The 27,736-nt window shown below is 35.3% G+C and overlaps 1 protein-coding gene across 2 annotated transcripts in view; it reads right to left on the bottom strand.

The window, feature by feature from the left end:
* Positions 1 to 24,605, bottom strand: part of LOC110643654 (autophagy-related protein 9) — a 32,006-nt gene extending 7,401 nt beyond the window's left edge. The window contains exons 1-5 of one of the 2 annotated variants that reach the window (XM_021796112.2): positions 24,384 to 24,605; positions 22,479 to 22,559; positions 21,266 to 21,908; positions 20,818 to 21,138; positions 20,514 to 20,736 (exon numbers count right to left, since the gene is read on the bottom strand). In XM_021796112.2, coding sequence (XP_021651804.2) covers positions 20,514 to 20,736; positions 20,818 to 21,138; positions 21,266 to 21,843 — 1,122 coding nt within the window. In that variant the 5' untranslated portion in view covers positions 21,844 to 21,908; positions 22,479 to 22,559; positions 24,384 to 24,605. Of the gene's footprint in view, positions 1 to 20,513; positions 20,737 to 20,817; positions 21,139 to 21,265; positions 21,909 to 22,478; positions 22,560 to 24,237; positions 24,257 to 24,383 lie in introns of those variants that run through there. The other variant, XM_058129019.1, reaches the window with a different exon arrangement.
* Positions 24,606 to 27,736: the final 3,131 nt, after the last annotated feature.

Genomic DNA, 27,736 nt, shown 5'->3' with positions numbered 1-27,736 from the left:
TGAAGTATTCTAATTGGGAAGATATCCCAATAATTATGCTAACTAGCTAACTAATTAAGAAAGAATATTATTTACATAATTATAGGATTGACTTCCTATAACACTCCCCCTCAAGTTGAAGCATAGATGTTAATCATGCCCAACTTGTTACAAATGTAGTCAACTCGAGCCCTATTCAGAGCATTTGTGAAGATATCTCCTAATTGCTTCCCAGCTTTGACATGCCCTGTTGAGATGATCTTCTGTTGAATCTTTTCTCGAAGGAAGTGACAATCAATTTCAATATGCTTAGTACGCTCATGAAACACTAGATTTGAGGCGATATAGGGAGCGGCTTGATTGTCATACCATAGTTTGGTAGGAGATGAGGTCTCCAGACCCACTTCTTCTAATAACTGATGTGTCCACATTACTTCACACGCAACTTGAGCCATAGCTCGATATTCTGATTCAGCACTCGAACAAGAAATTACAATCTATTTCTTACTTCTCCAAGATACTAAGTTTCCTCCAACAAAGATACAATATCATGTAATGGATCTCCTATCAATCTTTAAACCTGCCCAATCTGCATCTAAAAAACACTCAATATTTAAGTGCCCAAGATTGCTATATAAAAGACCACGACCTGGAGCACCCTTCAAGTAATATAAAATTTGCCCCAAAGCTTTCCAATGGTTAACAGTAGGAGAGGACATAAAGGGACTTACAACACTAACTGAATATGAAATATCTGGACAAGTCACTGTGAGATAATTAAGTTTGCCAATAAATCTCCTATACATCTCAGGGTCCTCAAATAGTTTACCATCTCCTGTTGTGAGCTGAAAATTGGGAGTCATTGGTGCACTGCATGATTTGGCACCTAATTTTCCTGTTTCCGCCAATAAATCAAGAACATACTTCCTCTGAGATGAGAAGATGCCTTTCTTACACCTTGAAACTTCAATGCCTAAAAAATATTTCAACAAACCCAAATCTTTTGTTTGAAGCTGAGTCTGAAGGAATGACTTAAGTGATAAAATGCCTGCAGAGTCATTTCCAGTAATGACAATATCATCAAAATATACTATAAGTAAGATTAGTCCAGCTTTAGAATGTCTATAAAATACCGAATGATCAGACTTGCTCTTCTGCATACCAAACTGCTGAATTATCTCACTGAATCTACCAAACCAAGCTCGAGGACTATGTTTCAAGCCATAAAGGGATTTTCAAAGCTTGCAAACTTTGCCTAACTCCGCCTGAGCAACAAAACCTGGTGATTGCTCTATATAAACTTCCTCCTGGAGATCACCATGAAGGAAAGCATTTTTAATATCTAACTAATGTAAAGGCCAATCATATCTAGCTACCAAGGAAACAAACAAGCGAACAGAAACTAGTTTAGCAACAGGAGAGAAAGTGTCAAAATAATCTATCCCATAAGTTTGAGCATATCCTTTAGCAATAAGGCGAGCCTTGAGACGAGCCACAATACCATTAGGATTCTCTTTGATTATAAAAAATCCATTTACATCCAATAGCTTTCTTATTGAAAGGCAGATCTACCAATTCCCAAGTACCATTAGTATCTAAAGCCACCATTTTCTCTTCCATTGCAGCACGCCAGCCAAGATGGGACAATGCCTCAATAACAATTTTAGAATAAAAATATTGTCTAGAGAATTGACAAAACGAGATGAAGAAGACAAGTGATCATAACATACAAAGGAAGAGATAAGATAAGTAGATTAACGCTTACCTTTGTGAAGAGCAATGGAAATATCTAAGTCAGACTGAGGAGCAGTTGATGGAACTGGATCTTCTGAAGAAGAAGCTGGTGGAGGATCTAAGTCAAGAGTCTCCAATCTCCTAGAATAAACATGAACAACAGGTGGGCGAGGGGGTCGAGCAAGTGCTGGTGCAAGAGAATTCTGAGGACTTAGCTGAGGACTTGACACTGAATGGATAGAATAGACTAAAAGATCATCTTCCTCTCCCTAACTCTCATCAATAGCTGAAGGAGGAACGAATGGAGTAGATTCAAAAAAGGTAACATCAGCAGACACAATATAACAATTAAGGGTTGGAGAAAAACATCTGTACCCTTTTTGAAGTCGAGAATATCCAATGAAGAGACACCTAAGAGACTTGGGATCCAGTTTAGTAACCTGTACACGAATATCTCGCACAAAACAAGTACGACTAAAGATACGAGGTTCAATAGGAAACAAAGATTTAGAAGGAAACAAAATGGTATAAGGAATGTCACCATTAAGGACAGACGATGGTATACGATTAATAAGAAAATAAGCTACAAAAACTGTATCAGCCCAAAACTATTTAGGGACTTTCATTTGAAAAAGGAGTGCCCGTGCTACCTCAAGAAGATGTCTATTTTTCCTTTCAGCAACCCCATTCTGGGATGGAGTATCAACATAAGATGTCTGATGAAGAATGCCATTTTGTAACATATAGGTTTGGAAATTGCCAGAAAAATATTCCTTAACATTATCACTTCTCAATATACGTACAGAAGTATTAAATTGAGTTTGAATCTCAGCACAAAAGGCACAAAAAATAGAAAATAATTTTGAACGATTCTTCATTAAAAATAACTAAGTAACACGAGAATAATCATCAACAAATGTAACAAAATACTTGAATCCTGAGTTTAAAATAATAGAGACATGGACCCCAAACATCAGAATGAACTAACTCAAAAGGGGACGAAGTCCGTTTATTGACTCGAGACACTTTAGGCAAACGATGATGTTTGCCAAACTAACATGACTCACAATCTAAAACTGACAAAGACTGAAACTGTAGACATAATTTCTTCAAGACAGATAAAGACGGATGTCCCAACTGACAATGGACTTCAAGAGGAGTTAAATTATTGGAACACACGAGATTTTGGCACCTGTTTGTCAAGGACGTAGAGCCCTCCAGACTCATATCCTCTACCAATAATTTGTTTCGTCGTAAGATCCTGAAACAAACAATTATCAGAAAAAAATGAGACACTACAATTCAAGACTCGAGTGAGTTTACTAACAGAGAGTCAATTAAAGGCGGATTTGGGTAGACACAAAACAAATGACACAGAAATGGAAAGTGTGAGATTTGCAATGCCAGAACCAATGACACAAACTTGGACCCATCGGCCAAAACTACAGAGGATGAAGGATGATGAGGTTGAAAGTTAGACAAAAGGCTAGAATTTACCTGTCACGTAGTCTATAGCACCAGAATCAATGACCCATTTGGAGGAGACAAGGCATGTAGTAGATTTACCTGACTTAGCTATTGCAGTGAGTAGGGAACTAGAAGACTTTAGAGACACCTGATACTAGGAGAACTGTGCATATTCTTCAGCTGAAACCAAAACTGCTTTCTCAGAAGGAGTTACTGAAGAGTCATCAACTACCATATTGGCCATCCGAGATCGTGGGTTCTTATTCTGAAGTTTCGGACAATATCTTTTTGTATGACTTGGCTCATGGCAATAATAACATTAAATTCCTCCTGAGTCACGATTAGGGGCAACCTCCCCACCACGCTAGTGATTAGGGGCAACCTCTCCACTACGCTAGTTACCACTATTGCCACTATACCCTCCTTTACTGCCTCCTCTATGACTTTGTTGTCCACTGCCAATACGACTAACAAGAGCACTATTAACAGATTGGGAAAATTGGGGAGCTTCAGTGCGGAGTACTCTTGAGAAAGTATCATGCAGAGATGAAATTTTAGAATCAGAAAGAATTTGAGATTTAGCAGTTTCAAACTCTAGGGGAAGACCTGTCAAAAAACTCATGATAGCCATTTGTTCTCGTTGAGCTTGCTGAACTTTTACATCTAGACTAAACGGCATTAAGACATTAAGTTCCTCATAGATTCTTTTAAAATCCATAAAATAGGCTGTGAGGGACCTATCTTGTTTCTCTGCACGATAAAATGCCTTACATATCTCATAAATATGAGAGATATTTCCTTTACCCGAATATAAGAATTCTTAATAATCCATCAATTCTTTAACAAACTCACAGTGATTAATTAAGCTAATTATCTCACTGTTAATGGAATCTCAAATTTGCAAGAACAAATGAGCATCTTCCCTCATCCAAGTTTGCTTTGTATCATCAGTAGGTGGATCTTTGGTGAGATGATCATCCTTATCGATACTCCGCAAATAAACCCTAACAGTCCTACTCCAATCTAGATAATTAGAACTATTAAGTTCGTGTTCCGTTATTTTAGTCATCACAAGAATTACATCAGCTACTACACTTTTACTTTCCGCCATTAAAAAATAAAAAAATTCACAGCAGCAAGTCACAGAAATCTCCTTTCCCAGACCAATAAACACAGAGCAAACACACCTCAAGACAATTTTAAAGCAGTTCAGTGTAACAGAAGCCATAAACATACCCAACAGTAGGTAGATCAAGATAAATCACCTCCACAAGAGCACCTTATGACAAAACAGCTAACAGGGATGCAATATACACCCAAGGCGACACCGGCAAGAGCAATCGGAGCTATAGAGGATGGCGGACACGCCTCTATGCGCCGACGAGTAGGACGATGGCAGGAACTTGTACCGACACGTGAGACTCACTCACCGGCCTTCTAGTGATCGGATTTTCTTCGTGAGGTCGCCGGCGAGGGGTCTTCCTTCCTTGGTGGGTGGTGAGACATAAATGTCACCTTGAGACGATGACCTAACTCCACAGTAATGATTCTGATGGTTTTCTCAAAAACAATTTCTTCTCCAACGTGGCTCTGATACCATGAAGTGAATATTTTTCTATGTATTTTATTGAATGAGGTACAAGGTATTTATATACAAAAAATCCTATAATTAAGTATTCTAATTGAGAAGATATCCCAATAATTATGCTAACTAGCTAACTAATTAAGAAAGAATATTATTTACATAATTATAGAATTGACTTCCTATAACATAAACCAACACAGTCAATTTCTTATAGTAATTCAGTGAATGTGCCAACTGTTAAACCTTCTTTTCCACTTAAACCATCCAATCAGTTGTCTGCTAGATAACCTAAACCCTGTTATAGGTGTGGAGATAAATACTTCTCTGGGAATGTGTGTAAACAAAAGTCTATCATGGCTTTGCAAGCCAGTGATTATGAAAAGGAATATTGGGTTGAGCAGGGTGCAGAAGGGGAAGAAGTGGAAGGTAACAATATAGCAGCTGATGAAGGGGAGGAGATATTGGCAAGTATGGAGGAGATGGCACTTTCTATTCATGCTATTGAGGGCAGAGACAATCAAAGTACTTGGGCAACATAAAAATAGGAAGTTGTTGATTTTAATTTATAGTGGCAGTACCCATAGTTTTATAAATGCCAGGGTTGCTAAAGAATTGAAGTACCTCTAGTAAACACATCTGTGATTCCTATTTCAGTGGCAGATGGTAGGAAATTGATTTCCTCTAGCACTTGTTTTCAATTTCCTTGGAAAGTGGGGAAAGATGGAATTGTCTTTGATCTAACAGTGTTGGATTTGGGAGGTTTTGACATAATTTTGGGAGTATATTGGATGAAGACATTCAATCCAATCTTATTTGATTTTGAAGCTTCTAAGGTGTCTTTTATGAAGGATGGGGAACAGGTCACCTTGTGTAGTATGGAAGAACAGACTGAGCAATGTCAGTTATTACCCAGTGGGATCCATCTGCTGTTACATAAGAAGGGGAAGGATTTTAGAGTCCTTTGTTATGCATTGCAGCTCTTGAATACCAGCAACAATCTACAATTCTTCCAGCCAAATCTGCAGTTTTTTCAGTTGCTACTGACGTGCCAGGTGACTTTAATACTGCTATTAAATTGTTGTTAGATAAGTACAAGAATTTATTTGAGGAACCCAAGACCTTACCTCCATTTAGAACCCATAACCACTCAATTCCACTCCAACCAAATGCCCAACTTGTTAATGTGATACCATACAGATATCCTCATTTTCAAAAGGCTGAAATAGAGAAGTTGGTATTTGAAATGATGGCTAATGGGGTGATTCAACCTTGTTGTAGTCCATATTCTTCTCCAGTTTTGTTAGTAAAGAAGAAGGATGGCACATGAAGGTTTGTATTGATTACAGGAAATTAAATGATCCTACCATAAAAGACAAATTTCCTATCCCAATGATTGATGACTTACTTGATGAATTACATGGGGCTTTTATTCTCTCTAAAATTGATCTTAGGGCAGGTTACCATCAGATTCGAATGTCTCCAAGTGATATTCCTAAGACTGTCTTTAGGACACATCATGGCTACTATGAGTTTAAAGTAATGCCATTTGGTCTTACTAATGCCCCAACAACTTTCCAAGGCCTCATGAACCACATTTTTCAACGTTATCTCAGAAAATTTGTCCTAGTTTTCTTTGATGACATATTGGTCTATAGTCCTGACATTTCCTCTTATGTGAAGCATTTGGAGGTAGTTTTTGAAGTATTGTGACAGCAGTAGCTATATGCCAAGATGTCCAAATTTTCTTTTGCTCAAACAGAGATAGACTATTTGGGCCACATTATTTCTAGGAAATGGGTTACTATTGATCCTAATAAGGTCAACGTTATTGTATCTTGGCCTGTACCTCAATCAGTTAAAGAGTTAAGGAGTTTTTTGGGACTCACTGGATATTACAGGAAATTTATTCACCATTATGGTTCCATCAATAAACCACTTGCTGATTTGTTAAAAAAAGAGGCCTTTCAATGGAATGATGATTCATAGGCTGCATTTGATCATTTAAAAGCAGCCATGTCTCAAGCTCCAGTGCTTGCCTTGCCTAATTTTCCTAAAACCATTGTAGTAGAGATTGATGCCAGTAGCTTTGGGATGGAAGCAATGCTACAACAGGATGATCATCCAATTGCTTTCATTTCTAAAGCATTTGGGCCTAGAGTTAAAGCACTATCAATGTATGAAAAAGAGTTGTTGGCCATAACTTTTGCGGTCTCCAAATGGAGACATTATTTGGCACAGGATCTCTTCCACATTAAAACAGACCATGAGAGTATCAAATACCTCCTAGAGCAAAGGTTGCACACCAATTTGCAGCAAAGAGGCATTTCTAAGCTGTTAGGTTTAAATTACAGGATCTTATATAGAAAAGGGGTGAAAAATAAAGTGGCTGATGCACTTTCAAGAAGACCAATGAGGGAAGCAAGTTCTTCTCGTGTTCTTCTTACAGCAACCACACCTACATGGATGTCCAAGTTGACAGCAAGTTATGAAGGGGGATTCTTAGCTGGGTAGTTTAATAGCTTAGCTTGCCATTGATGCCCAAGCACATCAGCGGCATGTATATAAGCAAGGAGTTTTGTATTACAAGAGCCGAATTTATGTAGTGCCTGCTACTAATTTAAGGTAGCAATTATTGTCCATTTACCATGACACTCCTTTAGGAGTGCATTCTAGTATTCAACCTACATATCTCAGGCTTAAGAAGCATTTTTACTAGCCAGGTCAACTAAATGCATAGTTATTAAAAACTCACGGCACCAAGGTGTCTTAGAGCCTAGGAGCAAGGCACAAGATGCAGGCGCGCGCCCAAGCAAGGCAAAGCGCATAAAATTAAAAAAAATAATAATAAAATTAAAAAAATTAAAAACATTCTATCACATTTCAAATAACTTAATGCTAAACATTAAAAAAAAAAGAGAGAGAGAGACAAGGAAATTAATAATTTATAATAGCATAAACTCTATTTACCTAATAGCAATTAGCAAGTAGCAACGTACAAACCAATTTATAATACCATAATCCCAATTATAATAACAAAAACTAATAATTTGTGATAACATAAATTCAATTATTATATTTCTAATCTCTAATAATTTATAATAAGTATCACTAGCAAAACCTAATAGCAATTACTATCACACAAGAAGATAAATACAATTTAATTCAATCATAAACCTAAAAGCTAATAACAAATTTAACCCACAAAGCTAATAAAAAATTTAGAGTAATAACATGCTAACATACTTTCACAATAAAGAATAGACAAAATCAGAAATTTAGAAAAAAAAAAAAAAGAAAATAGCATATGAGAAGACAGAGCATGGCTGAACGAAGAAAAAAAAGAGAGGGAGAGAGCAGCAATGGACGAAATGGAGATAGAGAGAGAGAGAGAGGGCGGAAAGAGCATGGCAGAAAAAAAAAAAAAAAGGAGAGAGCACTTGCTGAACGAAACACAGAGAGAAAGAGAGCCCAAAAGATGAGTAGAAGAAAGAAGAAAAAATTAAAAAAAAAAATGTTCATACCTGGAGGTTGGAGCTGGAGATCAAGGTAAATAGCTTCTTCTTCTTCTCTTTCTTTTTCTTCTTCTTCTTCTTCTTCTTCTTCTTCTCTTTCTTTAGTGGCTAGCGACAGGTTTTAAGCCAAAAAAACCCTATTTTTTTTCTTTTAAATGCGCTTGGACTCTATCGAGCGTGCCTAGGCGCGCCTCGCTAGACCTAGGTGAGCCTGGGTGATATCCTGTGCCTCTTTCTCCTTCAGGTGCCACCACCTGCGTCCCTTGTGCTCTGCACCTCAGGCACGCCTTGATAACAGTGACTAAATCGTTGAAACAGTGCGAAGTACGAGGCAAAGGGGCGCCTTTTGATAACAGTGACTAAATGATGTGACTAAATGGGTGAAACAGTGTGAAGTAGGAGGTGCGCCTTTGATAACAATAACTAAATGATGTGACTAAATGGGTGAAACAGTGTGATTTATGTGCTAGAAGCAAGATTGACCATTCTTTGCTTGTTGGCCTATTGTAGCCCTTGCCAAATCCTCAACAAGCTTGGCAGCATATTTCAATGGATTTCATCGAGCAGTTGCCCAAATCTGGAGGGAAGAAAGTCATTCTGGTGGTTGTCTGTAGATTTACAAAATATGGACATTTTTTTGCTATTTCTCATCAATACTCAACTACATCAGTAGCTAAATTATTTCTTGATAACATTTTTAAGCTTCACGATATGCCTCTTTCAATAATTTTAGACAGAGACAGTCTTCACTAGTCTTTTTTGGAAGGAGTTTTTTAAGTTGATGGGGACTTCTTTGAATTTTTCCACTGCTTATCACCCTCAATTTGATGGTCAAACTAAGAGGTTAAACCAATGCTTGGAATGTTATTTGAGATGTATGACACACCACCAACTAGCAGCTTGGGGTAGGTGGTTATCCTTAGCTGAATGGTGGTATAACACCAGTTTCCATAACAGCTTAAAAATGAGCCTTTTTGAGGGATTTTGTGGATATAAGCCTCCTGAAGTTTCTTGTCCCATTCCTGCTTCCACTTTTGTTTAGGCTGTGACTGATATTTTGCAGCAGAGGTAGCAGATGACTAAATTATTGAACAACAATTTGGCTAAAGCTCAGAACAGAATTAAGAAACAGGCAGATAAAAAGAGGGTTGAGAAGGAGTTTCCGGTGGGAGATTGGGTTTACTTGAAATTGCAACCCCATAGACTTCTCTTGCAATAAGGAAGTCTCTTAAGCTCTCAGCTAGGTATTATGGGCCATTTCAGATTGTTGCAAGAGTTGAGGCTGTAGCCTACAAGCTTCTTGTTAAAGATCAGATCTGAATTAATCTCAGAAATAGAGATTAAAGAAGAATTATAGAAGATTAGGTGAGGAAGAGAATAGAAAAATATTGAAGAAGAGAGAAAATATTTCTGTCATTGATTCTTGAATGAATGAATACAGGAAAAGACTTCCCTTTTATATAAGAGAAGTGTAACTGCTTGTACAACAGAGTAGTGTAACTGCCTCTAACAAACAACAGAGTAGTGTAACTGCCTCTAACAAACAACAGAAAAGTCAATTACTAAAGTATCTTTTCCCTCCAAAAAACTCAGCTACCCAACTCTCACTACATATTACTATTCTTCTTCCTCTTCCTATAATCTGTAACAATACACCCCCCCCCCCCCAAAAAAAAAAAAAAAAAACAGTATCTTCTTGTCCCCAAGAAGATTGAAACTCAGAAAATTGAGAAAGAATAAAGGTTTGATCCTCCCAGGTAGCTTCTTCTTCAGGTAAATTCTTCCACTTGATAATTATTTTAATCTGTGAAACTTTTTCTGAAGCCACTATCACTGTATCATCCTGGAAAAGAGGTAGATCCTGAACAATCAAAGTATTGTCTCCAACCTTTTTCTTTAATAACGAAACATGGAATACAGGATGTACAGTGAAATTAGGGGGTAGTTTCAGTTTGTAATCCACAGTACCAACTTTAGCTTCCACCTGAAAAGGCCCATAATACCTTGCTGCCAGCTTGAAGTTTTTCCTTAAGGCTATAGAACTCTGCTTGTAGGGTTGTAATTTAAGATACACCCAATCCCCCACTTCAAAAATTCTTTCAGACCTCTTTTTATTACCATATTACTTCATTCTATTCTACGCTGCTACCAAGTTATCTCTAATAAGCTGAGACATAGGCTGTCTATCTTGCACAAAATTAGTCACTGCACCTACTTAAGCATTCTCAAGAGGCAGAAAAGTCAATGGAGCTAGCTTGTAACCATATAAAGCTTCAACTGGAGACAGCTTCAAGGCACTATGATAGCTAGTGTTATACCACCACTCAGCTAAAGGAAGCTATTTAACCCATGAATGAGGTGCTTGATAACAAAGACACCTCAAATACCCTTCCATACTCTAATTTAATCTCTCAGATTGGCCATCTGACTGAGGGTGATAGGGTGTACTATAAGCAAGCTTAGTCCCTATCATTTTAAACAAATCTTTCCAGAATAAACTTGTAAAAATCTTGTCTCTATCAGTGATGATAGAAACAGGAAGGCCATGGAGCTTAAAAATAGTATCTAAAAACAATTTAGCAACAGTTGAGGCTATGAAAGGATGTTATAATGGAATGAAGTGCCCATACTTTGTAAATCTACAAATCACCACCAGAGTAGTATCCTTGCCTTGAGATTTTGGTAATTGCTCCACAAAATCCATTGTAACATGCTGCCATGCTTGAGTTGGAATAGGTAAAGGTTGTAAAAGCCCTGGAGAGGCACATGTTTCTGTTTTACACCTAGCACAAGTATCACAGCTTTTAATCCAGTCCACCACTGATTTCAACATACCAGGCCAGTAAAAATGTCTGCTCAACCTCACAAAAGTAGCATTAATTCTAGAATAACCTCCTAGATGAGAATTATGGTAAAGAACCAACAAATGCTCTCTCAAATTACCATTGCTGCCCACATACAACCTATCCTTATGGAATAGCAATCCATTTTTATAGGAATAACCAGGGTGGCCTTGCTCATCTATTGACAGATGAGAGATGAATTCGGCAGCTTTGACATCCCTTTCATAGCTATGAATCAATTGTGCCATCCAAGTAGGCTGCAATGAAGAGTGTAAAGCATAAAGTTGACCATCCACAGCAGGTTTCCTTGATAAGGCATCAGCAACTTTGTTTTCAACCCCCTTTCTATATATAATTTTATATTGCAACCCCAATAATTTTGAAACACCCTTCAATTGCAAAGTAGTGTGCAACCTTTGCTCCAATAAATGTTTGATACTCTCATGGTCAGTCTTAATAAAGAATGGCCCCTGCTCTAGGTAATGTCTCCATTTAGAGACAGCAAAGGTAATGGCTAGCAGCTCTCTCTCATAGACTGACAGTGCTTTAGTTCTTGGGCCAAAAGCCTTAGAGATAAAGGCTATAGGATGTCCATTCTGCTGCAAAACTGCCCCCATACCTATCCCAATAGCATCAGTTTCAACAATGAAAGGTTTATTGAAATCTGGAAGTGCTAAAACTGGAGCTTGAGACATGGCTATTCTGAGATGATCAAATGCTCTTTGAGCTGTCTTAGCCCACTGAAAAGCATCTTTCTTAAGCATGTCAGTGAGTGGTTTACTGATAATACCATAGTGTTGAACAAATTTTCTGTAATACCCAGTTAATCCCAAAAAACTCCCCAACTCTTTGACTGAAGTTGGTATTGGCCAAGACAAAACAGCTTTAATCTTGGTAGGGTCTTTTGCTACCCCTTCCCCTGATATAATATGGCCTAAATAATCAATTTCAGCCTTGCCAAATGAACATTTACTTAGTTTTGCCAACAATTGTTGCTGCTGCAAAACTAGAAAGACTAATTTCAAATGGTGTGTTATGGAAAGTCAATCACTATGTTATGGAAAGTCAATCACTATATTATTTCTTTGTATATTTTGTATTTTGTATTCCTATTTAGGATTTCTTATTTAGGATTTCTTCCTAATTAGTAGAACACAATTATAGGAATCAATTGTATATATATACCCATGTACAGATTAATTGAAATCAATGAGAATCATCTCTTTCTACATGGTATCAGAGCCATGGTCATCAATCTAGGGTGACTATTTGTTCTCACTACCCAGCTCAGGAGAGACCTTGGCCGCCGACCGGCCGTTTCAACCCCGATCAACATCGCCGCGCTGCCTCAACCCCTCATTCCACCACCGTGTCGTTGTTCGATCCAAGATAACCATTAAAGGACTTCTGAGGTTTGGCTCTCAGATCCTATTTTGGTATTTGCTTGATTTGTGATTTTGGGTTATTTTACTGCTATAAGCACTTTGGATTAGCGTTTCGGTTAGTTTTCTTTGTCTCAACAAATGGCAGACAATAAGAATGTTATTTCTAATGTGATTCCGATGATGACTAAGATCACGGAACACAAACTTAATGGTTCGAATTACCTGGAGTGGAGTAAAACTGTTAGGGTCTATTTGCGTAGCATTGATAAGGATGATCACCTTACTAAAGATCCACCCACTGATGATACACGACAAACTTGGCTAAGGGAGGATGCTCGGTTGTTTTTGCAGCTTCGGAACTCGATTCATAGTGAGGTAATTAGTTTAATTAATCACTGTGAATTTGTTAAGGAATTGATGGATTACTTAGATTTTCTGTATTCTGGTAAAGGGAATATCTTCCGTATTTATGATGTTTGTAAGGCATCCTACCGTGCTGAGAAAGAGGATAAGTCTCTCACGGCTTATTTTATGGATTTTAAACGGGTATATGAGGAACTTAATGTATTGTTGCCTTTTAGTCCTGATGTGAAAGTTCAAAGAGCCCAACGGAGCAACGGTCATATGAGTTTTCTTGTGCCTTCCTTCAGAGTATGAGATCGCTAAATCTCGATCCTCTCCGCCTCGAGATTTCCTCTTGCATGAAACGCTCACACGGGTCCTTCTGCAGAGTACTCAATCTTCACACCACAAGAGTGCTCTTATAGCCATAATCCAAATGGACAACAGGGTAATAGAAGAGGAAGTAGAGGAGGAATTACAGGCAACAGAAGTAATTAGCGTAATGGAGAGGCTAGTTCTAATCAGGACTCAAGACGAGTCATTTGTTATTATTGCCATGAGCCTGGCCATACAAAATATAATTGTCCGCAACTTCAGAGAAAAAATCAGTGATCACAGATGGCAAATATGGCAGCAGAGAATTCTACAGTATCAGAAAACTATTTTGGTATCTGCAGAGGATTTTGCACAATTTTCCCAAAGATCGTGCATCTCTAAAGCCTACCAGCTTCCTCACATCGCGATCACGAGTCGTAAATCCACTACATGCCTTGTGTCTTCTTCATCCAAATGGGTTATTGATTCTCGTGCATGCATCACATGATGTAATTCTAGTCTTCTATCCGCTTACCTAATCTCACTTCCTCATCATTACTTTAGCCGATAGTTCTACTTCTTGAGTCATGGGTTCTGAATCGCGAACCCGACTTCACAATTTCTTTGTCTTCTGCTTTGTGTCTACCAAAATTCTCTTTTAATCTACTTCTGTTAGTAAACTTACTCGTACCTTAAATTGTTCTGCTTTCTTTTCCGACGGTGTTTGTTTCAGGATCTTACGACGGCGCATTATTGGTAGAGGACGCGAGTCGTGGTCTCTACATTCGGAAAATCATGTACCGCTGTCGCTTGTTTGCTCCAGCATCTTAACACCACTTGAAGCTCATTGTAGATTGGGTCATCCTTCTTTGTCTACCATGAAGAAGCCGTGTCCTCAATTTGACTTTATCGCACTAGAATGTGAGTCGTGTCGCTTGCAAAACATCATCGTTTGCCTTCTGTGTCTAGAGTCAACAAACGGGCTTCATCTCCTTTTGAGTTAGTTCATTCTGATGTTTGGGGTTCTTGTTCTGTTACATCTAAAACTGAATTTCGTTATTTTGTTACTTTTGTTGATGATTACTCTCGTGTTACTTGGTTATATTTAATGAAGAATCGTTCTGAGTTGTTTTCTATCTTTTGTGCCTTTTGTAATGAAATCAAAACTCAATTTAATATTTCATGCATATTAAGAAGTGACAATGCCAAAGAATACTTTTCAAAGACAATTTCAGCCTTATATGACACAAAATGGCATTCTTCATCGCCTTCTGTATGGATACCCCATCCCAAAATGGCGTACGAAAGAAAAATCGTCATCTTCTTGAGGTAACTCGTGCTCTTCTTTTTCGATAAAAGTACCTAAACACTTTTGGGCGGATGCGCTTACGGCATGTTTTTTGATCAATCGTATGCCGTCTTCTGTCCTTAATGGGGATATTCCTTATACTACTTTGTTTCCTACAAAATCTTTGTTCCCTATTGAACCACGTATTTTTTGTTGTACCTGTTTTGTGCGTGATGTTCGTCCACAGGTTACTAAATTGAATCCAAAATCTCTCAAATGTGTCTTCCTTGGGTACTCCCGACTCCAAAAAGGGTACCGTTGTTTCTCTCCTACTCTTAATCGTTATCTTGTTTCTGCAGATGTCACCTTTTTTGAGTCCACTCCATTTTTTCCTCCATCATCTGTGTATGAGAGTCAGGGGGAGGAGGATGATCTCTTAATATATACTGTCCAACCAATGTCTAGTCCTCTCCCACAGCCTGTTCCTTCTGTCTCTAGACCTACTCGACCTCTCGTTGTTCATGTTTATTCCAGATATTGAGATTCCCGACTCGCATCCTCCACCGCTACTTCGCTGAGAGATTCTCAGACTCATACTGATCATGATTCTGATCTAGACTTACCCATTGCTCTTCGTAAAGGTAAACGTTCATGTACTTACCCTATCTCTTCTTTTGTTTCTTATAATCAATTGTCTTCTTATTCTCGGTGTTTTGTTACTTCTTTAGACTCTGTTCCTATCCCTAATACTGTTGATGAGGCACCTGCCTCATCCCGGGCCGTGTGATGCTATGAAAGAGGAAATGGAGGCTTTAGATGCTAATGGTACATGGGAACTATTGCCTTTGCCCACTGGTAAGAAAAGCTATTGGTTGCAAATGGGTATATACAGTAAAGGTAAATCCTGATGGTTCTGTGGCTAGGTTAAAAGCACGCCTTGTAGCAAAAGGATATGCTCAGACATATGGGGTTGATTACTCTGATACTTTTTCTCCTGTAGCTAAACTTACTTCTATTCGCTTGTTTATCTCTTTAGCAGCTACATATGATTGGCCCCTGCATCAATTGGATATCAAGAATGCTTTCCTTCATGTTGATCTTCAGGAGGAGGTGTATATGGAGCAACCACCTGGGTTGTTGCTCAGGGGGAGTTTGGTAAAGTTTGTAGGCTTCGAAAGTCTCTTTATGGCTTGAAACAAAGTCCTAGGGCATGGTTTGGGAGATTCAGTGAAGCAGTACAGGAATTTGGTATGCAAAAGAGTAAGTGTGATCACTCAGTATTTTATAGGCAACTGAGGTGGTCTAATTCTCTTAGTAGTCTATGTGGATGACATTGTCATCACCGGGAGTGACTCACAGGTATTTCATCTCTTAAAACCTTCCTCCAAACTCGTTTTAGACCAAAGACTTGGGATTGTTAAAGTATTTCTTGGGTATCGGGTTATAAGAAGTAAGAAGGGTATTTTCTTGTCTCAAAGAAAATATGTCCTCGATCTATTGATGTGACAGAAAATTAGGTGCTAAGCCTTGTAGCGCACCAATGACTCCAACTTTACAATTGTTAGCAGGGGATAGTGAGTTGTTTGAAGATCCAGAGAGATACAGGAGATTGGTAGGAAAATTGAACTACCTTACAGTCACTCGTCCTGACATTGCTTATGCCGTTAGTGTGGTAAATCGCTTTATGTCTTCCCAATCTGTTGCTCATTGGAAAGCCTTAGAACAAATCTTGTGTTATCTCAAAGGCGCCCAGAAGAGGTTTGCTATATGGTAATCATGGGCATTTGAATGTTGAATGTTTTTCAGATGCCGACTGGGCTGGATCTGAGGTTGACAGGAGGTCAACTACTAGATATTGTGTTTTTATTGGAGAAATTTTGGTGTCTTGGAGAAGCAAGAAGCAGAGTGTAGTTTCTCGATCTAGTGCTAAATCCGAATACAGAGCCATGGCACAATCAGTATGTGAGGTAATGTGGATACTTCAATTACTAGATGAGACAGGTTTTAAGACCTCCTGCGAAATTGTGGTGTGATAATCAAGCTGCTCTTCATATTGCTTCTAATCCGGTGTTTCATGAGCGGACCAAACATATTGAGATTGATTGTCACTTTATTCGTGAAAAGATTCAACAACAGATCATTTCAACAGGACACATCAAAACTGGAGAGCAGTTAGGAGATATCTTCACAAAAGCTTTGAATGGAGCTAGAATTGACTACATTTGTAACAAGTTGGGCATGATTAACATCTATGCTCCAACTTGAGGGGGAGTGTTATGGAAAGTCAATCACTATGTTATGGAAAGTCAATCACTATATTATTTCTCTGTATATTTTGTATTCTGTATTCCTATTTAGGATTTCTTATTTAGGATTTCTTCCTAATTAGTAGAACACAATTATAGGAATCAATTGTATATATATACCCATGTACAGATTAATTGAAATCAATGAGAATCATCTCTTTCTACATGGTGTAAATGTTGTTCCCAAGATGAGCTGTAGATCAAAATATCATCAAAAAACACTAATATAAACTTCCTCAAATAAGGCTGGAAGATGTGGTTCATGAGTGCTTGAAATGTTGCATGGGCATTTGTCAGCCCAAAGGGCATGACAGTAAATTCATAATGCCAATGATGTGTTCTAAAAGCTATTTTGTGAATATCATAAGGATTCATCCTAATCTAATGGTATCCAGCTTTTAAATCAATCTTAGAAAAATTGAAGCACCATGAATTTTGAACAGTTCTGTGGGTAGTAGGTAATGAAGATAGAGAGTTACTAGGTCTATAATTGCTTTGGTAAGGTCTGGAATAGGCATTAGGTTTATAGGTATTATTCAAAAGCTGCTCTTGCAATCTTGCAGTTTCAATAGCTTGCAAAAGAGTTGTTTGTTTGAACATTTTGACCATAAGTCGAACATCATCCCTCAATCCACTTACAAAGCTGGACAGAAAATAGGTTTCTCCTAAATGAGGCATCTCCCTTTCCAATCTAATTCTAATGTCTTCAAATTTGTCCTGATACTCTTCAAGAGTACCTTCTTGCCTCATTCTCATAAATTCTTCAATTATATCCCCCAATCCTTCATCTCCAAATCTACCATACAAATCCTTTTCAAAATCTTCCCAAGAATGTCCTCCATCCCCCTTAATCCAGTTATGGTACCACGAATCAGTCCTATCCACCAAAAATAAACTTGCTATTCTCACCTTTTGATCCTTAGGAACATCATACACTTCAAAGTATTTAATACATTTCCTAAGCCAAACCCTAGGTTCTTTACCATCAAAAGTAATCAACTTAACTTTGGGCAAAAATCTAAACATACCTTCAACTTCAGTTGTAGATCCAGCACTATTAGCCCCTCTCTGACCTGTAGTAATGTTCTCCCTTAGCACAGAAAGAATCCCCCTTCCTCCAAGAGTAGCCATAGAAGTACCAGCCTCCTCATTGCCTCCATGTTGGTTTCCTCTGGCCTTCTCAGCCAAATTTGCACCAAACAAGGATCGGAACTCCTCCAGGATAATTTTCCTGGTATCAATTGCAGATTGTTTGATTTCCTACCTCAATTCCCTTGCAGATTGCTTGATTTCCCCATGCAATTCCTCCTTATTCTTCTTAAAATCCTCCTATAAAACCCTAACTTGTTCCTCCAACTCTGAAACCCTAGATTCTTGAGTAACTGTTCCAAATATAGTCATCTTGCAACACTCCAAATCTAAAATTGGCTGGTTCCCTCACGCTACAAGCTCTGATACCAAATTGTTAAAGATCATATCTGAATTAATCTCAGAAATAGAGATTAAAGCAGAATTATAGAAGATTGGGTGAGAAGAGTATAGAGATTGGATGAAAAGAGAATAGAAAAATATTGAAGAGAGAAAATATTTCTGTTATTGATTCTTGAATGAATGAATACAGGAAAAGACTTCCCTTTTATACAAGAGAAGTGTAACTGCTTGTACAACAGAGTAGTGTAACTGCCTCTAACAAACAACAGAAAAGTCAATTACTGAAGTATCTTTTCCCTCCAAAAATCTCAGCTACCCAACTCTCACTACTTATTACTATTCTTCTTCCTCTTCCTATAATATGTAACACTTCTGTTACCTTCTTCTACTGTGCATCCAGTATTTCATGTGTCCTTCTTGAAGAAGAAAGTGGGCACTAATATTACCCTAATACTAGATCCGCATGTCTTACAAGAAGATCAAACAGTAGAGGTGGTTCCTGAGAAGTTGCTGCAAACAAGAATGGAGAACCATTATTAGAGATAGTATTCCAATTCTGCACGGTCTGGTTAAATGGTCCCATTTCACCAAGGAAGATGCAACATGGGAGGACTCTTCATTTCTACAAGCTCAATTTCCTAATTTTCAACCTTCTTGGGGACAAGAAGGTTCTCAAGGGAAGGGAATTGTAACAAACAAGAGAAAGAAGTTCAAAAATAGGAGGGAAGAGAATGTTTTGGAGGGAAATGTTTCGGAGGGAAAATGAGTTGTTGTATAGCTGAAGTCAGTTATGGAATCTGTTAGAGAAAGTCAATAAATAGCTAGCTCATACTTGTAGATGATCATTCTGAATCTAATAAGGAAACTGATCTTTTTCTTCTCTCTAAATTCTCTCTTCTCTACTGTATCTCTTTCTCTTTCTGCCTAATTCTGTATTTCTTCTTCTGTTAAGAGGTGGAAACCCCTGAATTAGGGCTTTCTACTGACAGAAACCAATACTCAATCTTTAACAGAAATAGGGTTGCACAAACTCTAGCCTCAAACATGAAAATAGTAAATAAATCAAATTCCACTGTAAAGAAATAAAGCTACAATCTACCATGCCAAAGAGAAAAGGAGACAAATTTAGACAAGCAGAGCTAGGAGTGTGCACGGTTCCATTAACCAAACAGTGACACATTTTCTTGATCCAAATCATTGACATTAGTTAATCAATTTTATCAGTTCTTTTTTTTTTTCCTTTTTCAATTGGTTCATCACTTATCCAAAGTTTTAATCAGCCAAATTTAGCTTGTATTAATCAATTTTAATTTTACTCAAAACCTTTAATAAAAGTCATTTACTAGCAAAATTTTATTTCTTAATATTTATTACAAACTATTATAAGGTATAAACACATATTTTCCCAATTATTATATTTTAATTTCTAAATTAATTGTATAATATAATGGCAGTTTAAATTACAAATTTATAAGGAATTACGGCTGAAAATAAAAAAAAAATATTGAAATAATATTGATATATAATAATTTATAGTGCATACTTTTCTATACTTAAATACAATTCAATTAATTATTAGTTTTATAACATGAAAGCCACATACTAAACCAATCAGTTTGGTTAACTGATTTTTTAAAATGAGTTTCTCCATCTTGAATTAATAATTCATTGTTGTTTGGTTTTCCTCACCACCCCTTATTAAAGGGTCTATTTGTAAAATGACTAGCAACTTTCAACTGGATGTACCTTCTCTTCAACGGAAACAAATCAAACAAGTTAAGCACAATTTCATGAATGTGAAAGAATATGTTCTGGAAAAAGCATCTTCTTAGGTAGACTTGCATGAATGGTAGCAGGCAGGGTTTTTGAATCTCAGCCTAGGCCTAGCCCAACCCAACTATGCAAACCTATATTTTTTATCCAAGAACGTATAAATCAATAAAAAGTACATATAATATTGACATTTTTTTAATTAAGCACAAGGCCCTATGAAAACATAAAAACATAAATTCCCAGCCCAGCCCACCCTAGACGTGGTTCTAAACAGGCTGAGTCGAGAGGGTCCCTGTGGCCATGAATATGTTTACTCTCATGATAATAGACAATCACCCAAAAAAAAAAAAAATCACTGCGTTAAGATACTTTGTTAGTTTAATTCACACTAATCACCCATATAAAACAGCTGCAATTATCACTTCAAAAAGTAAACTGGGTTTCTATAGATCAAGACTTTGAGAACAGGCAGATATTAAGCCATATTACTTTAGCACCAGGAAAGGAAAATCCAGTTGATCTTAAGTTGGTAGTAAAAGTAGTACAATCATACCTCATTGAATTCCCTGAAAATCCATTTTGACAAATTTGACCATCTTTGAGACGATGCTGTGCTTGGATGATTATAAAACTGTTCAGCATGCCTTAGGAAGAGATACACAAGCATGAAAATGACCAGGAATGGTGAAAGGAGAAGCATTGCAAGCCCAACTACCATAAGCCTTTTCTTTAAGGTTTTAGGATTAGAAATAAAGTCTCTCCTAACACAAAAGTTTCTGCAGCAAAAAATGAATTCAATCAGAAAATAATGCAACTGGTCTACTACTAGTCAAAGATTCATGTGAAATTAATCATACCGATCAAACATGCTCTGCAGAATGCACCAATTTAAGGTCCATTCAAGGGTCTTTGTTAGTATTAAGCGGTACTGTTTTCCATTTGATCCAGATTTTACAGTTGGACCAGCACCTGGAACCCATGAGGATATTGGAAAAGCAAGCACTCCTTTATTGAGCATTCCAGTTAAGTAGTTCTCCTTCCGCATCAATCGCATCACCACATCATGAGCAGAAAGGTCCTTAACCACACAGAGTTGCTGTGAACTTTGTAACTGTACAACCTTTTCAAGAATTGTTGCCCATTGCATGGTTTGAATTTCATTGTCTGTAACATGGAGACTGCAAAAAGATAATGACCTTGCTCGTTGGAACATCCAAAAAGCCACTGAAAAAGAGAGAGAGAGAGAGAGAGAGAGCTTTGTACAAAATGTGAAAGCTACATTTCCAACAATTTTAGTAGGACTACCTGTTATAATAGAAGTGACGGATCCCAAGAATGTCCCTTAATTGCGCAAAGAACCTCAAAAAACAGAAGATCCAGTAGATAGAAAATAATCCCAAATATCCAACAATAATTGCTTTTGAAATTGTAAGAGGGGTTAATGGGTGCTCATGAAGAGCTTCTTTAGTAAGATCACAGGGCTTAATTCCAGATTCAACAGCATCCATCCCACACTTGGCATTACGAAGACCATTCCAATCAACATATAGTAAGAAAAACCCCGAAAAACAGATAGTGAACCCCAAACTCAAAAGTTCAACAATCCACTTTATAATAATGCACCAAAGCCCTTTCTCGCAATAATAACTATACAACCTTTCAAAGAACAGGTCCAAATCAGCAATTGGTTCCACATTCAAGCCTTCACCATTAAGAAGCCCTGAAGGGCTGTCACTACCAGGACTGGGTACCCTTCCATAGTCAGACAGTTCAATCTCAGGAGGCACATCCTTAAGCAAGCCTGTTGTCAAAGTGGATTCACCATGCAATCTCCATCTAAATATGCTGAAAGCATTAGAACCCTTCTGCCTACCGAACATCATTCACAAACAATAACGAAAAGCAAAGAGTCCATCCCCGAAAATGCGTATGTTGCTAAACAAAATTTCTGTAAATAAAACAAGAATCAGTCTAGATCAGACAAAACACAGTTTCCGAAGTCAAGAATTGATATTTCGAAGCTTGAGAGGTTGATGGTACATCTATACACTTGTATTGCCCAAATGAAAACTAAAATGACAAAAATAAAATTTCTCCTACTACTTAGTCTGTCATTCCTGATACTCACTTAGAAAAAGAAAAAAAAAATCAATTGTATTTTAGAATACAACAAGTTGACCACAAATTATTAGTCAAAATATGACATATGTGAAGTGTAAACAGCAAGTTAGAATAAATCTAAACTTGACAGGCATAAATGTGTAGTCTAATTGTTTACTGACTAATATCATTACACCATATGAATTCCTAGAAATATGTAAGAAAAGAAAGTGACAATCTGATATCTTGTAAAACTGTTAAGGCATAGCATCATTCTTAATTATCACTAATGTTTAATACTTAAATCCATTAATAATTTAGCACCAGCCTAGGGAATCTTCTTTAATCATTGGGAAAACAAGAAACTGGAATTGCATTTTACAATATTATTTACAAGATCCAGTTATTGAGTGAGTACCTTTTCATTTGTAAAAGCTTAAGTCCTGGAATCCAATCCAGTTTTTGTCCAGCAACAAAAATTTGAACTTGCTCTACTTTACTGTAAAAGCAGTAAAAAAACAAATATACATTACAAGCATATAAACAACAAAATTATTAAAGACCACAAACTTGGCTTATCTATCTGGTAACAGACAAAAGACTCAATAAAAATAAAAAAATCACATTCAATCACCACATCTTATTATCCAATGTCCACCAGGGAGGATAAACATCCTCTCCTATGTTTATCAAAACCAGTTTAAAGCAATCCAAGTATCCAACAGCTACAGTGAATCACCACTAGTCACAATTAGTACACTTTATAGCACCAAAACACTTTGTTTTTCAATTCTAACCACTAGCACTATTATTACCACCTTCACATCAGTTTATCTACACGTGGCATTGCCCACTTGCAGGATGCCTATTGCAATAATTCTTATATTAACCAGTGGGTTATCGATGGAAGACCTTTGAACATCAAAACTATTCTCTGGGGAAAATAACATTTTTTTTCAGCACATTTTACCCATCATCATAGAGACATAGACTGTCAAGTGCCAACTGCCTAAGAATCCCAATATCCACTCTTGCTTGTCACATCAAATCCTCTTTCTATTGTTATTAATTCCTATTGCAACCAAATTACAAAGATCTGCAGCCTTCAAACTAAGCATGAGTGAAGGACATTGTTAAAAATTTCACGTGTCCAAAAAAACAATCTCAAATTAAGCCCCAACCAAATTCTACCACTTCAAACATGGCTTACCAGTTGGAGGATAATATATTCATAGATTGAATTACAAAATTTCCTTTATAAGATAAAGCTTGATTAAGGCAAGTAGGTAATACGGAAATACAAGATGCAATATCCAAGTTACATTAGTATTCTTTTCTGCAAGTGGTATGCAATGAACACATACTATAGACTCATCCCAATGCCCTTTTACCAATAACAATGGAAATAAATACCACAAAAGGAATTCCATTCATCAGAAATTACAACAAAAGTTGGTCTCTCACCTGGTGCTAGATGGTCACTTGCGATCAAAGAGACTTACCAAAAAATGACTACTTGCAAAGATCAAGTACCTAATTATTCTTCTAAGTAAGTGCATTAATCTACTTTTCTGTCCTCTTGCTATGAAAACTAATATTCATAAATTACTGGGGTAAAATTCCAAGACCAGTAACCGTAAAATTTTTAAAATAAATGTATATTTTACCAAGTGCACAGATTTGCAGTTAAATTATTGATCAGTACTGCTACCTTAAAAATTTCCAATAAATGTAAAAATGATTGCAGGTTTAAGAAATCAAATCATAGATATTTTGGGTATAAGAACATGAAACTTATGGCAAGTACTTTGCATTAACAACCCCCTAATTGTTTATATAAGTGTGTTAAAGCAGCTCCTACTAATCCTTTAATTAATAAAAGCTCAAATTTTTTCAGGAGATAAAAGAATAGTTAATTCAGTAACCAGTTGACTCGAAGCCAAGCAATGGAACAGTTTTAGGCTATCAGATAACTTTCACAAAACCTCCATTGGAATAAAAACCTCAATAACTAGACATTACAAATTCATGCACCCCTTAATAAGGAAAACCCAGAAACGGGAAAAGAAAATTCTCTCTGAATTAGAGTGCGCAAACTTTCAATTTTTGGTTTAATAAAAATCGCATGCTTGCTTTAATCACATATATCAATACAATTCAAAAGCATAAATACTTACCGCCGAATTGAACTCCTAAAAATTCAAACTTCAAAGCAAAAAAGCTTAAAAGAAGCTAGCATTAGAAAATTTGAAGTCAAAGCCACTTGCATCATATCAATTAAAAATCAAACAAAACATTCAAATTCAATAGCGGGAGAAATTACCTGCGACCAGCAAAAAAAGCTTTGAAATCCAAAAATATAAATTCAGTAAAATTGATTGCAGTGAACTCGAAAACAAGAAAAGAATTAGATGATCAGAAGCAGAGGGCTGAGAGATAGAAGATAAAGGTGAGAACTTTTATTACAGAAATGAAGTAGTGAATAATTGAGAAAATTAATTGTGCAGAAACCCAATGGACAAGAAAAAATTAAGAATGTTGCATTTGATTGCGTGAAGGAATGTGTCTATTTATGGAATTTTCAATAAAAAAAAATTATTCAAGAGCTTAAGTTGAATAATTTTTTATTTTTATTTTATTTAAAATATGTTTATATATTAATTAATAAAAATAATATTTTATAGATTATAAATTTTATTTTAATTTTTATGATTTTTGTTAAATAATTATTAATCTGACTAAGAAGTAAAACTTATAAATGATGCTTAAAAATAAATTATATCTAATTTTATTTTATCAAAATTTATATATTATTAATTAAATTAATAAAAAAATAAAATTTAAAATATTTTAGTAACTCAAAAAAGAAAAATTTAGATTCTTACTTTGGTAAATATAAAAAATATATTATAAAGTTTTTTTTAATATTACAATGTAAATTTTTAATAATAATAATTATTCTAACACTAATTCATAGTAATACTTAAAAAATTATAGAAATTTATAAAATAAATTTTAATTAAAATATTTAATTATAAATAAAAAAATATAGTCATAAAAATTTATTTTTACTTTAACATCTTTCTTAGAAAATTAATGATTTCATTGCATAACGTTAAATTAAATAGGTCTAATTATATATATATACTTTAAAAATTTTAAAATTAATTTAATAATTTTAATTTTGATAATTTTGATCGATTTATCCAATTGTTTAAATTTAAATTTTCAATTTTAATGATTTTAATTAATTTTGTCAATAAATCTAATTAACTTTATTCTATGATTTAGACATAAAAAAAATATTCTTTTGGACATTGAAAAAATATTCTTTCTTTTTCATTAATAATGTTTCAAATTATTATTTTACTACAATAAAAATAGTCTTTACCTACTCTATTTGAGAAATATTTAGAATATTTTACTTTTATAATTTTGAAAAGAGAAATTCTTACATATATTAAAAGTAAAAAAAAATAATTTATTCAAATAAAAATACAGAGGATTAACATATTTTTTAATTAAAAGTTTGAAATTTAAATTATTGTCTTCATCCAAAAAAAATATTTACTTATATTTTTACATAATCTATATTATATATAAATATAAAAAAAAAACATTAATTTTGTCAAAAATAACTTTATTATTTATATTTTTATTATTTAACTTAATTTTAATGTTTATAAAAATTTAGAATTCTTAATTTTAGAATTCAGATAAATTTAAAATTCTTAGATATACTTATATTTAACTTTAATTAATTATAAAATTTTATAAAAAATAATTAATTAAAATAATAAATTAATAATTTAAATACAAAATATAATTAATTTATAATCTGTATAATATATAAATGTGAGAAGAAAAATAGGCTCCAAATATAATTTAGTGTGATAATAATGGAGAACTAAATTTAACTGGTTATGTAATTTAAAATTATTTATATTAATAAAAAAAATTAAATCTAATTAAATATTAAAAACTAAAAATAATTTTAAAATAGATAATATTCTCTTTATAATTTTTATGATATAAAAAATTTAAAAATAAGTAAATAAGCTATAAAAATCAAGCAAAATGTATTTAAAAAAAATAATTAAATTAATGAAATCGTTGAAAAAAAATTCTATTTCTCTTAAAATTCTATTGAAGTTTACAAGCATAAATATATTTCAAAAGAAAATTTTATTTACAATAATTAATAATTATTTCCTCTACAATACCTTTAATAATTATAATATTATTACTATTTAATTATTTATTAAATTATTTATATTATAAAATTTTTAATTATAATTATTTATAATAAGTCCTTATTTAGTTCAACTTCCACCTCTTTATTCATATTTATATCTGAATTTTACGTGTAATTATATAAAATTAAAATTTTAATGATAAAACTTCTATAGCAAAAAAAAATATTTTTTAAATTAATGTATTTTAATTTACAAGAACTCTTAACATATGCAAATCTATCCAATTATATGGTTAGTATTTTTTTTCTTTGAAAAGTATATTAATTGTATACTGTCTTTTAACAATCTCATTATAATACTAATAAAACTCTAACACTAATTTTATATTTATATATGAAAGTCCTAATTTAATTAGAACTCTATAATATATAATACGTGAAATTTTTTGTCACGACCCAACCTATGGGCCAGACCGGCACTAGGACCTGGGCCAGCCTAAAGCCCCCGAGGCCCGTATTAAGCCTAACTATTCACTTAACCCAACTCTAAGGCCCATTTGGGCCTAATTTCAAGAAATCAATCGGACGGAGTCCGGCCATAAAGTGGACCTTTCAACGGGGAGTTTTTGACTCACCCGACCTGTAAACAAAATATATTATCACTTGGGGAGCTCAGCTCACCCTCCACATACTCAAATCAACATAAAGATAAATGGGAGCTCAGCTCCTTCATCCAGTCCATCAAACATGCATATAATAATTTTAGAGGTCCACATAACAATTATATTACAGACCCGAATCATTTAAATAATTCTAACACATGTGAAAAATCTAGGAGTAAATAAAATTACACGAATATTGAATAACAACCTGCGAAGAAGAAAAGCAGGTTAACCACAATAAAATCCTCCTGTAGCCTAAAAAAATATTGAACAGGAGTGAGCGTTCGACTCAGAGAGTAAAATATCAATTTTAACCATATTCTCTATAACTATCTAAAACTAATGCACCCTGTAGAGTGAAATGCAACATCAACAACATTTTCACATCATAACATCAAAAAGGTAATTTGGAGCACTCACACACCCAATAATATCAATCATAATATACAGGAGCCGATCCCCTATACAGCTCTCTTAATTCCAACTGTGCCAGCGAAGAACTCAGCTCGGACTTCCACTTAATAACCAAATCGGGGTCCCAGTGAAGAACTCAAGCCGTGTCTACCCCGAAGGACCGGGTCCCAGCGAAGATCTCAAGCCGTGTCTACCCGTCCTATCCATAGTCCACACCACATCACACGCACGCCAACGCACGCACACTGCTCCAAATTACCACAACAACATACATGGCACTTTCACAGTTACGAATGCAACATAAATCGTGCCTAAAATTTATCTACATAGATATATGCATATAAGTGATGCATGGGCATGCTTGAACATATAATAATAGTGAAATTACAATTAAAATTAATATTT

The sequence above is a fragment of the Hevea brasiliensis genome, chromosome 10, assembly GCF_030052815.1.
Source record: "Hevea brasiliensis isolate MT/VB/25A 57/8 chromosome 10, ASM3005281v1, whole genome shotgun sequence".
Taxonomy (NCBI): domain Eukaryota; kingdom Viridiplantae; phylum Streptophyta; class Magnoliopsida; order Malpighiales; family Euphorbiaceae; genus Hevea; species Hevea brasiliensis.
Note: the sequence above shows the minus strand (reverse complement) of the source record. Positions and strands in the feature narration are given on the sequence as shown.